Source organism: Gastrolobium bilobum, unplaced genomic scaffold (assembly GCF_033153095.1).
Source record: "Gastrolobium bilobum isolate Gb01-03AN ecotype WA unplaced genomic scaffold, APGP_CSIRO_Gbil_v1 utg7600, whole genome shotgun sequence".
Classification (NCBI taxonomy): Eukaryota; Viridiplantae; Streptophyta; class Magnoliopsida; order Fabales; family Fabaceae; genus Gastrolobium; species Gastrolobium bilobum.
In genome coordinates, this window is record NW_026897674.1 from 175,160 (window position 1) to 188,223 (window position 13,064).

The 13,064-nt window shown below is 30.4% G+C and overlaps 1 protein-coding gene across 1 annotated transcript; it reads left to right on the top strand.

The window, feature by feature from the left end:
• The first annotated feature begins 1,578 nt into the window (after positions 1–1,578).
• Positions 1,579–4,079, top strand: LOC133309242 (uncharacterized). The gene is made up of 7 exons (XM_061509998.1): positions 1,579–1,582; positions 1,792–2,106; positions 2,218–2,299; positions 2,384–2,450; positions 2,804–2,989; positions 3,091–3,151; positions 3,700–4,079. The coding sequence occupies exons 1-7, from the start codon at positions 1,579–1,581 to the stop codon at positions 3,864–3,866; spliced, it is 882 nt and encodes a 293-aa protein (XP_061365982.1). The 3' UTR covers positions 3,867–4,079.
• Positions 4,080–13,064: the final 8,985 nt, after the last annotated feature.

Sequence of the window (13,064 nt, forward strand, 5' to 3'; positions counted from 1 at the left end):
AATTTTTTTGCTGTTATTTAGTTATGAAATTGGAATTGATCAATGTAAATATGTAATGGGTTTGCTGTTTGTCATTTTAAATGATATAAGTTATGTCATTTTAGGAGAGAGATAGACACATAAAAATGAAAATCATGGGAGAGAGAAAGTGAGTGGTTTTTTTTAATTTAAAATTTAAATAATTTTTTTTCTGTGTCTGTCTCTCTCTTAAAAAGACAGAGTGTTATATCATTTAAAATGACAAACATTTTTCTCATACGTAATTGCTTCTTTTAAGGAAAAACCTCAATTCACTCCGTTCGATGTATAATTTTTGAATATGTATCTATTCATGTGAAAAAAAATGATACGGTTATTTGAGAAATCATAATCATACAAAGGTGAATCAATGATAATAAATAAAAAGAGAGAAAAAATATTGAAATAGGTAGTTACAAAATCATAAATGTTGATTCATCATTATATGGTTGTGATATTCTCACATGACCATATCATTTTTTTTTTTCACATAAGATTTATTTCCTTATTTTTTTTGTACTTTAATTTCAAACTTTAAATACATATAATGAGATTTGATATGAGCTCATCATAAAGGCTCACGTTCAAGAAGGCCCAATAAGAGCAACAGGAAAGAGGAAAATAAAAGAAATTAAGGAATTTTTTTTTAATTGATATTAATCTTAGTGCGACGGCAATGAATCATGTAAAAAAATCATTAAAGGTCCAAAATTTCATTGTCCACAATTAAATTCTATAAATAAAATATAAAACGCATAAATATGACACTTACTCTCTCTACTTTTTGTTACTGTGCACACACACACACCACCCCCTTGGCTACAGGTATGACACTTACTCTTTTGGCTACACCAGTATTCTCTTGTACACAATGATCTGCTACCCTTAAAGGTATATGTTCCATAGATACTTGAGAAAGTCATCCAAGATAAACTCATTAGTCCCAGACATTTCTATCACTAGGATAGAATAATATTTCTAAACTTTTTAAAGTCTTTGTTTTAGTCTTTCTTGTTAAATTTTTCTCAAAACTTTTTTATTAATTCCAAGATCAAAATATTCTTGAACATAAACTAAAGGAAATAAATGATTTTTTTTTTAATAAAAAATTTAGAAATAAATGGTCTTGTAATTTGAAAAAGATTTTAAATTAGACTTTCTTTTCTTAATTATTTTTTTTTCTTTTTATGAAGTTTTTAAATCTTTGTCTCAGGCTTTTATTTTATGGGCTCTAAACTTTTCAATTGCCCGCTTTGTTGTTTGTGAACCATTTTCCACTTCTCAAACTATTCCAAAAGGGAAACCAACAACCTGAAAGCTGAAAAGCCTTCTCTTTATCTAAGTTAATAACATTTATTCTACCTACTTCTTCTTTATTTAATTGCATGTTTATTCACCTAATTGCATTTATTCCACGCACTTTTTCAGTTTTAAAGTCTGTCCATGCGTTTCTAATTTAACAAGGTGTTTCCTATATAAAGTGTTGAAAGTGGTGAGGAATTTAATCACCATTGTATAGAAACAAAAGTTGCATAATATTTTGGAGGCTTTGTTTATCTCATGGGTATTTGCTTAATCCGAATTTCCTTTCTGGTGTTTTTTCTTAGCAGCTGTATATTGTTGTAGCTGTTCTTGTAGCAAACTCGCTAAAATTCTTATATTAGTCATGACTTTTATGTTACAATTTTGACCTGTTCAATTTTTTTGATTCCTTGTCCATTTATGCTTCTGTTTTAGAATTGTATCCATGACTTGTTCTTTAACCTCACGCAGAGCAAAGCAAAAAACTAGTCTGCAACATTCCAAAGAAAAGTATCCAAAACACAAAGGATACTGAGGCAACTATAGCAGATGAAACATATAGTGACAAACAAGTTTCTACTTGTGCTGATGAAATGATCAAGTTATCTATTTCTGTCATGAATGAAGAAGATAAGTCAAAAACTCTGCGAATTTCTTCAATTGAAAAACCGGTTGTAAGTTTGAAGAAAAAGCTTCTTGTTCTTGATGTAAATGGGCTTCTTGCGGACATAGTTTTCCCCCCTCCAAAGTCTCATAAAGCAGATGCAATCATAGTGGGGCGAGCAAGTAAGAAAAGATTGTGTTTTGTAATATTTCACTGGGTGAGCCTTTGGTGCAATGGTCTATATATGCCTTTTATTCATTGTTTACTAAATGGATTATTGTGTTTCATTTCAGTATTCAAGAGGCCTTTTTATCTTGAGTTTCTGAACTTCTGCTTTGAGAAATTTGAAGTGGGTGTGTGGTCTTCAAGAACCAAGTACTCTTCAAACATCTTTTATAAAATGTCACTTAATAACTTCTGGTGTAGCATATTAACGTTTGGGTTTTATGATTTGTGTAGGAAAAATATCGACGCAGTCATTGATTATTTGATGGGAAAAATGAAACACAGGTTGCTTTTTTGTTGGGTAAGGACTTTATCCGTTTTCTTTGATTTCCAAAATGTTAAACTTTTTCTTGTTCCTCATTTTCAAATAATTTTTCCTCCAGAGAAACTGTTCTAGTAAATTATGGATAAAGTACTTATTCATGTATGTGGAGTAATAGCTGTCATTGTTTTGAGTTGTTTTTGTCATGTATTTGATAGTGTTTTTCATACTTATTTCAATGTTAAGGAACAGGGATTATCCCGGTTTTGATCAGTTCTACTTCTATAGTTCTATTCCTTAGTGATCTTGCTACTTTATTTGAAAATGCATCAACTTGCAAGCCAAATTGGTTACTTCTTCTATCTCATTCTACATATTCTTCATTTTGGCAGGATCTTTCTCATTGTACTGCAACAAGTTTCAAAACTCTTGAAAACAAACACAAGCCCCTGGTTTTTAAGGATTTAAGGAAAATTTGGGAGAAGCAAGATCCTAATCTTCCATGGGAGAAGGGATACTATAATGAATCAAATACATTGCTGTTGGATGATTCTCCGTACAAAGCATTGCTTAATCCTGTAAATAAACTAACTTTTTCTTTCTTTCTATCCATAGCAGCAGCAGCACATAACGGTTTCATTTCCTAACTTGCTGTTGAATGTTTTCATAAATTTTTTAGCCACACAACTCAATTTTTCCGCATACATTCCGTTTTCAGAATCAGAGCGACAATTCACTAGGTATGGTACAAAAGGACCTTCCAGCATTCATATTTATAAGGGTTTGCTTGAGGCTTGGCCAGATTTTGCTATTGGACTAGGCACCCGTTTTTTATTGCTCTCTTGTATACTTGAGGAAGGCAAAACAAATTTTGTAGAACCTAGCTATATATATATATATATATATATATATATATATGACATATCCTTGTATAATCGTGTATATGAATAAATCTTTGGTGCATCATATGTATCCAACTGAGTACATCTTTTTTTCAAAAGAAGAAACTTTTTTAATGTGGCGGAATTTTTTTATTTTATAAAGTGAAATTTTTATCAAATGTGAAAAAAAAAAATGTATCAAATTGGATATTTCTGATGCATCAAAGCTTTGTCCAGTGTATATATGGTATTTTTTTTGGTGCATTTATAATTTTTCAACCACAAAATACATTAATGGACCATTTGTTTTCTTGTTGAAGGGTATGTAATGGTGACTAGTGAGTACTCCTTTTTTTATGTTTTCTTGTTGAATTGGGTTTGTAGTGTTGACTAGTGATTTATGACAGCTGCTGGAGGTGATCTGCGACTGTATCTTTATGGATTGGCAAATGTTGAAAATATGCTCAAGTACGTTGAGCAACACCAATTTGGTCAAGAACGTGTCACTAAAAGAAGTCAATCTTGGAAATTTTATGTCAAGGTAATTGATAGTCTTTCCGCCCGTCATTGTTGAACTTCAATATGATGTACTTTTTATATTTCTAATATGGTTGTTGAGGATTCCTTTAGAAAGTATTGTCATTTATGAACAATATTTAACTATCCTATTTTGATTATGGTTTACTGTTTTTTTTATGGACTAAATGTATAAGGGCTGAAGTATCCTTTATGGACCAAATGTTGGGGTTCCTTTTTGTTTTGATGAACATTAATATGATCCTTTACAATCGATTCTGGGCTTAAAGTTTCTTTTGGTCCACATGGAATAGACCGAAATTGATAGCAAACCTTCAGCCTTTCTATACATGTGAAATGGTTTTTTAAAATCAATTGGAGACATTGTTGAAGATAAGCAATTGGACAGGGAGAGTTTCACTATAAATGTGAGTATGATTAATGAGTCTGAATGTAACACATCTCATATACTTCTCTAATTATTGTTCGCTTATACACATAACCACATAATAATGTTTTTCAAGGCTGGCATCGGTATGCGTTTGTTCTAGTTTTGGGATACATAAAATTTTGTTTGGGGGGTGGGCAAAAGTTTTCTAGTGCAATGATTTTCTTATATATAATAGAAAAGAATTGTAATAGGCGGTGTTGGTAATCAATTTAAAATTTTCTGAAATATTATTTTGTGACATCAATTAACGATATTATTGTGCTGATATTTATATGGTCCGAATAAAATAAACAGTTAGAACAACTACATCGGAGCCTCGATGTAGTGCAAAATAGGTAAAGATTTTTCAATTTTCATACTTTCCAAGACAATTGTGGTTAAAGAAGTTAATCTAGCGCCTTATTGTTTACAAAAAATAAAATAAAAATAAAAATACCCTAGGAATATCCGTTTTGATACAATTATTGTAACACACAATAATAACTTTGCAGAAGTAGTTGACGGCATGGTTAAAGAAATATGAACTTTATCTAACTTTAAAAAACCAAGTGGGTTGCACAAAAGATTAAGAAATAACAGCATTTAAACTCGGGTATATAAGTGAAGTTATAGCAGTTGTTGATACCATTGTAGATAAGCCTTGGAAGAATAATCAGGTCAATGTTTAGAAGGCTTAGAAATAGGATCTTAACCTTTAAATTTATCGAACAGGAAACATTGAACGTCATAAGTAAGTGTATGTGTGTGTGCATATATAAAGTCGCATAATGGAGTTTGCTGTATCAATTGTTTAGAATTGGACTTATATATTGAGGTATGCGCCTGCAAGCAATTGAATTTCTTATTGACAAAATAACACACACACAATGGAATCGTCTTATTTTGAGTCAAAAATATACTCTCCTAAGATGGGGCATGTGACACTGAGCATTTTTTGGTTCTAATGACCTGTCTATTAAGTATTATTTTTGACTTTTTTGTTATTAACAAATTGTTATGAACTGTATTATTTATTTTTGAAATATTCTTTCTGATAGATTGCGTTACACAGAAATAAATTATATGTATTATAAATAACGCTTAGTACACGTGCCGCTTTTTATTGATATCAACTTTATGCTCTTGTTATTTTTTGTATTAAAAAAGAAGACACAAAATTCTGAAGTTTTGCGTCTGCAAGTGATCAATTAGCCAGGTCCACAATGTCCCACGTATGATTATTTAGCTATGTATTTTATCACTTGTCAAGTTCCTTCTCTTCATCTTAATTCCCTTAAAATATTAGGAAAGAGAAAAGGTATGATTCAATTATTGGAATTGTCTAATGAAAGTGAAAGGGAACAAGTATTATGACTTCTAATTCAAAGTTGTACCCCGCCAAAGAAGAAAAAAAGAATCAAGTTAGTGTTAATACTTAATATTGTTAAGCGGGTTGGATATTCTATCTACTACACACAGAAACTTACACATAAGATTTGAAAGGCTGTCTTCTCATGTGACTTATGATAAAAGGATAAGATAGAATAAAAAAGTTTCAATATGCCTCTTTAACGTGGTCTGTCCCTTTTTTAACGGTCATACCACCTTGGGACCCTTCTGGGCACTCCTTTGAATGTGAATAAGATTCTAGTTTTAGCTCCCTTTTGAATTTCCTTTTTCTTAAGATCGTTTTCTTTCCCTCATTGTGATTCTCTATGTTTTTTTTTTTAAATTGATAAAAAGTTGAAAAATATATTTCAGTTTTCTTAATGAGTTAATCATTTACAGTACTATCAATTATAAAAAATAAGTCTATTTTTTTCATTGTTAAATTAATTTATTTCTTCACTTAACTACTCATTATATTTTTAACATATAAATCTTGACTTCACCAGTACATTATTCAGTTGTTTAATAAATCTTTATATAGAAACTCGTTTAATAAGTTTTTTTGGGTAGCAATGTTTAATCAGTTTTAATTGTAAAACGGAAAAGAAATAAATGTTTTTTTTTTTTACTTCAGTTAATCGTGACATTACTCTATAAGAACAGTTTATATTTTATTGAGAACTTCTTAATATAATTGAAACAAAAATTGATATTTTATGTTGATTTAATTTATTTTTAATGATTATTTGCTACAACCGATATATAGTATAATGATTAATTTGTATGTTAAAATAAAGTGGAAAAAATATTGTGTATTTTTTTTTTTTTTTTTTTTTTTGAGTTTCCTCAAAATATCCTTTGCCGACAGTCGAAGATTAATTCTTTGAGATATAGAAATCACCGAAGTGAATTTTGCCTCTGTCAATAAAGTTTTTTTCATACACATGATCAGTAATCAAATCCTTGACACTATGCTTATGGGACCCACCCAACTACCAACTGTTCTGATTTTGTTGGTTATTTTACTTTATATTGGATTAGATATATATTAAGATACTTGATATTGTTCCTATTTATTAATATATTTTAATAAGAATAAGACATATACAAGTTTCAACTATAAATAATTAGACTGTTTGATCATTTTATCCTTATTTTTAAATTTTTATTATATGTACCCAAAAAAAGTAATTTATTATTTTTTTCTTGAATTATACATATCTTCTTAAACTATATATTGAGGAGGGATATTCTTACTACCAAAATTTTCCACTACCAACTTACTACCTATCTAATCACCATTAGATTAACATTTTCTCTCTCTTCAATTTTTTTTTAACATTCTCTCTCTTTGATCCAATGATGATGTGATGGGTAGTAAGAATTTTTGGTAATTAGAATTTCCTTACTCCTATATATTAATGTCTTTATTTGGCCAAATTTTAGTTTTTATAAATCATTTATTCGAATAAATATGAGTTAAATTTTGATCAAATAAGAATAGATTGGTATATTTAAAAAAAAAACAAATTGATATACATTTTGAAAATAGGAGTACAATGATTATTGTCATATGGAAAAAACTACTCTTATGCAACATAAGAGTAGTTTATCTCCAACACACTTATCGAAAATTGTGACACTCTTTTTAACTTTTTTTTTTAAATGGTGGGCCCTATCATATATGTGTTTACAACATGAGAGAAGATATCTCATGCAACATAAGATTAAACGAACCCATAATATATATATACTTACCAGCTAAGTCAACCCATTTCTCCTTGTTAACTTAAAACTAATATTTTTGCTGAATTAAGAACATGGTAATGGGTGGAGACTTTAGATAAAAACATCATGTGAAAATATGCATGACGGGGTTAAAGGTTATTGGAATATTAGTTTGGGAATTAAGATGATGGAGATCGATTGTCAGATCTTACCCAATAAAAAGTAAGGTACCCCGTGATGCTCCACTTTTTCCATGTGGTCGTGTTATATCCCTTTTCAAAATTCCACTTCAACCTTTGATTACCATCGATCCCCTTTTCTCTAGGTAGGTATCTGAAACAATTAATAATCAAATAATATTTTGATCTTTCCAATTTCCATGCAGGTGGCATACTGCAGCATCTTTAAACCAATTATATGGTTGAACTTTGGACTTATCTATTTTTGCTAAGATATTACATCGGCAATCATTTTTTATTTTTATTTTTGGAGAAATTTTGTTTTTTTATTAGTGATTCATAGTATAAGTGAGTCTCATCTTAATTTTTTTTTCTATTCATTATTTTGTAAACCCATCTTATGTCATACGTTACTAGCAGAAGAAATATTTTCTTCTTTTAAAAGAAGAAAATATTTTCTCATATTTTATATCAGAAAAATATTTCTGTAATTAATGTGGATAAGTTATCTGCATTTACTTCTAAAATAATGTCGTTTTGGGATTGAAGATTAGAAAATTATAATTATAAAAAGATTATAATAACCCTAAAATAAATTAAATTACAAAAATATCATAATTTCTGCTCCAAAATGACGTTGTAATGAATTTACTGCAGATAACTTATATGTAGTAACTGCAGAAAAAATCATCCCATTATATATACTTAAAACCTATTGAACAATCATGGTCATCGATGACATCATCATAGTGTATTAATTTATTACACAATAATTACTCATATATTGAATTAACCATAAATTGAAACCTAGACATTGTCACGAGGACAATGAAAGTGTGTCACATGCCACACCTAGCTTATTACTAGTTTAACTAACTAAATCGGTTCTTCGTATGCTTTTTTACTTTGATAAGCTATCCTCTAGCATATGATATTTCATCTTGGCTTGTTGCGATATGACAATATCTAATGGGCATATCTGTATTTACATCATCTATATGCCTGAACGGGAAATTTTGAATTTTCATCGTTCAAAATAACCTAATATATTTATTGTATCATAATAATATTTCTACAATTAATGCAATCTGCATTTACTCCCAAAACGATATCGTTTTGGAATTGAAAGATTAAATAATTATAATTATAAAGATTATAATAACTCTGAAATAAATTAAAATTACAAAAATATCATGATTTCCGCTACCAAAATAACTTCGTATTAGATTTACTGTAGATAACTTATTGCAATAACCGTGGAAAAAACTAACTCTTAGGGTGTGTTTGGTACATGAGAAATTTTTTGGTGACCGGGAATCATGATTAATGGGAATTCAGTAGAAATTGAGTTTACTTGGAATCTTACGAAAGATGTGTTTGGTTCGCCAAAATATTACCGGGAATACTGGGTAAAAATTACTGATTCCATATTTGGTTTAGAACGAAATATGACTTGGAATATGAGGTTATTTTACAAAAATAACCCCAAACTATTTTTACTTTTGTAATTGATAGATTGGGTCTAGATTTTTATGTGTATTGGGGTATTTTTGTCTCAAAATTTATTGTTGTGCTTTCCCTTTACTTGGTATTCTGATTGGTATTCCGAATTATCATATTATTTTTGGTAATCTGAATAGTGACTTTTCTTTATAAATCAAATTACCGGTAATCCTTGGATATCCGGGAATCGTAATTTATTCCTTCTACCAAACGTGGTAATTACATTTACCAAAAAAGAATTACCGGTAATCCTTTCCAAAAACTTGAACCAAACACCCCCTTATTGTATTATCAATTCCTTTTTTTTTTTCAGCTAATGAACTTCATTTTAGACATCGTCAAAAGATTCAAGAGGACAATTATTGCCTTCATGGAGTACAGCGTGCAAAAGTTTGCCAAAATGTGCAAAATTATGACTAAACCTAATTTATTAGGTCATCGACTATGTGCAAAATTATGACTATAAATTGCTCTTCTAGCTGGCTTAAACTAATCATGGAAAACCACATTTTCTCTCTTACTCTCTTACCTTTAATTTATAATGCTAATTTAGATGCTAAAACTTATTATGGTAGCATTTATAATTTACACGACAATGCCGTCCATGGACATATAATATATACTATGGTTTAGTCTACTCAGCGGTGCAGAAGCTATATAGCTTATGTAGTTTCTCTACATTCATGCTTGGTCCAAAACCTCAAACATATTAGGTCACTGGTTAATTAGGTGAATGCAATTACTAAAAATCCAAAACGATAAGTCACTCTAATGACAATTTGTTAGCCCAATTTACCATTACATACGTAAGACGAATATTTAGGCAGTAGCTTTTGTCTGGCGACAAAATTTAAAGATCAGAAGCAAAAATCACCTCAAATAGAAAAATCACTGTTGTGGTGCTTGAGCAGAGTTTCACTCAAGTATTAATGTCTATTCAGCAGCTAGTGTTTTATAGGACCACAATTTCTGCCAAGAATTCATCATCAAATAATTTTTTTTTTTTTAAACTGATCCTAATTATCTATTTGAGGCGAATCTGAACCCCCTGGTATCCCACGGGTTCGACTCATTGAGCCGCTTATGGGACTAATCCAGAGTTCGGGTGCGAGTCCAAGGATTACGGTACTTATGCCTCTCCTCAGATGGTATTGGTAGGATTCAAATTGAGATCCTCTCCCACCACTCAGTCCACATGCTACCAACTGAGCCACCACACTTGAGTACAAATAATTTCTTAATACCATGATGAATCATTTTTTTTTTAATTTGTTAATCTAATAAACAAATAAATGTACATGAAAAGGAGGTGAATTCTTAAAACTTGCCTAGCTGATTAATATGATTTCAATTAGGGAATAATGTTTCTCATATTTAGAATATAATTTTATCTCCTATGCACATATAAAAGTGAATGAGATCGTGTGAAGAGAAGGGAAAGAGAAAAGAATATGTGTCTCACATATTTTTACGTGTATAAGAGATAAAATTATATTCTACAACGTAAGACACACAAATCCCATATTACCGAAAAAAAAAAACAAATCCCTTTCAATTATTGCCCTTCATTTAATTAGCAATATCAAAGGAATGATACAAGTATATTTTGCTCATTTATTAGGCAGTTTAAGAATTTCTAGTATTGTGTTTCGAAAAAAAGAATTTCTAGTATATTTTACAGAATGTCAGAACCGTCGATTGGACAACTGTGATGCACAACATGGAGCTTACAAATATTAAAAGGTATGTATTTCACACTGATATTCTTTATCTGATACATTATGCATGTATTGACATATAATATACCAATTCCACGTACAAAAACCGATTTAAATTTTCTCTCAGACACTTTATGAAGCTCTATCATAGATTGAATTATATGGGATATAAAATCTATCCTAATGTTCCATCCTGAACGGAACAAAATAATTATGGCTGACACATATTTTTTTAGGTTAGGTATACAAGCCACTTAATTAATGCAAGTTGTATTTTAAGAAAAGTGAAGAAAATACGTCTCATTTGATTTCTTATCAAGTTTAGAAACTAAAGGATAGTATCTCCCAGATTTAGATCTTGATGATGCATAATCACACATTAACATTTCATTGATTTAGTTGTAATCTATCTTAGTGAAGGGCTAAATTCTTGTAGCTATAGACCTAAGTATTTTCTGGTTTTATAATAGAAAATAAAATTTGAATCAGCAGCATGGGGAAGAAAATTTTGAATCTTTGTACTCAATACATTTACATTGCTGAAACTTGAGCCTGGTTTTTATCACACTATAGTTTTCATTTTCCTCTTCTTTAACAGCTAGGCCAATAGGAAAATATGCATAGGTAAGTCGTAAGTGAAATCTAACCGAAGCAGTAACCATCGATAGCGATGTTGCACTTGTAACGTAGTACCATCTGCAAAGTGGAAGCCAAGAGGCCAAAACTTTGCGGCGGAAACAATACACAATTTCCAAAAGGACTTCCTCAAGATTTGATCTTAATTTTCAATCAATTATTTTGGAAATGCTAATGGTCCAAACATATTCAAGAGTTAGTAAACTGTGTGGCCTTGCATGATACTTGTGACAACACAAATTGGACCAGGACCATTCTTCTGCTGAAATGTATCAACTAAAAAGCACAAGACCAACCATATTGGCTTGTGCTACTTTCTAGGTTGGTAACTACACCAGAACAGAGCGATTAGTAATCCTTTTCCTATAATATGTTCTTCAATTCCCATTATTATAATGGTTGTCGTGTAAGGTTAAATAATTTACCTTTCATAGAATTCAATAGGCATGTTTATGTACAGTACTGTGTACTGCAATTCTGCAAATGCAATTCCCCAACTCTAAGGTAAAATGTAACATTCATGTAATAAATGCTTCATTACTAAAACAATATAAGGCTGTTTTGCTTTTTTATTGGCAAAGTGAACTAATATCATATCATCTCCATTTTGAGGTCAGGTCCCAAGTTTGGAGAAAAAGCTGAGAACCCATCAAAGTGCAATTTCGTGTAAAGTGGGATATGTATGGGAATGGTTGAACAAGCGCTTTAGATCCTGCAGGCTTTCACTGAATATCTCTATCCACTTTTCTTCAATTTTCTTTGCTTTTGGTACAAAATCCACTTCCTCACTTGTTTTCTTTTTTTTCTATTTCCCTCTCTGACAAACTCCACATGCTCATGGAGAGAGGTCCAAGCCACAGACCCACCCACGTTGTGTTGTCCAAATGGAAGTGCTAGGAAATGACCACAGAGCAGATCTGAGTCATCTGACCCACACATTCACACACATCTATCCCACTTCCCCTTACCCCCCCTTTTTTTTTCCTCCCTCTTCACTTTCTTTTAATTTCTTGTTTAGCACCAAATATATGAACCAATTGTTAGGGGTTGTTCCAATTAACCAATAGTCTCTACTTTGAGTGCCTAGAAATGTAGCTATACCAAAATTTTGTAAGAAGAATTTGTCTCCCTTATAATCCTACCCAACTTGAATTGGACAAATTGAATAATCGATAAATTAATAGATAATATAAAAAAATTAACACTTCTTTCTTCTAAGGAACTCATATTTTTTTTTTTAGAGATTTTTTAATATGTTCGTCGCTTTGCTATGATTCGGAACAGGTCTCGAAATTAAAATTTTAAACTTTTTTCAAAGATAATATTGAAAAAAAGATCACCCTTACATGCTTAGTGCCTGTTTGGATTCTTTCTTTTTTAAGCTAGAAGCTACTTATAAGCATAAGCTAGGCCAAACAGATTTTGGGAAAAACTCTTATAACGAAAAACTTTTTTTTTTTATAATGAAGAAAAAAGCTGAAAAATAAAAAGCTCATAGGAGGAGCTTTTTTTAAGCTCTTATCTATTTTTCTTGAATTGTGTGCTTTTATTTTAAATGAAGAGTGATAAAGATAGAGAGAGATATAATTTTCTTGAAATATGTGCTTTTAAATAATTTTTAAGCTAAAACTTTTATGTAATTTCTAAACAGTTTTTAATTTCTTTTTTTAAGT

Coding starts and splice junctions, on each gene's coding strand:
- LOC133309242 (XM_061509998.1), top strand. Junction 2,990..3,090: donor ACAAAGCATTGCTTAATCCT/GTAAATAAACTA, acceptor TAAATTTTTTAG/CCACACAACTCAATTTTTCC. Junction 3,152..3,699: donor TCAGAGCGACAATTCACTAG/GTATGGTACAAA, acceptor GATTTATGACAG/CTGCTGGAGGTGATCTGCGA.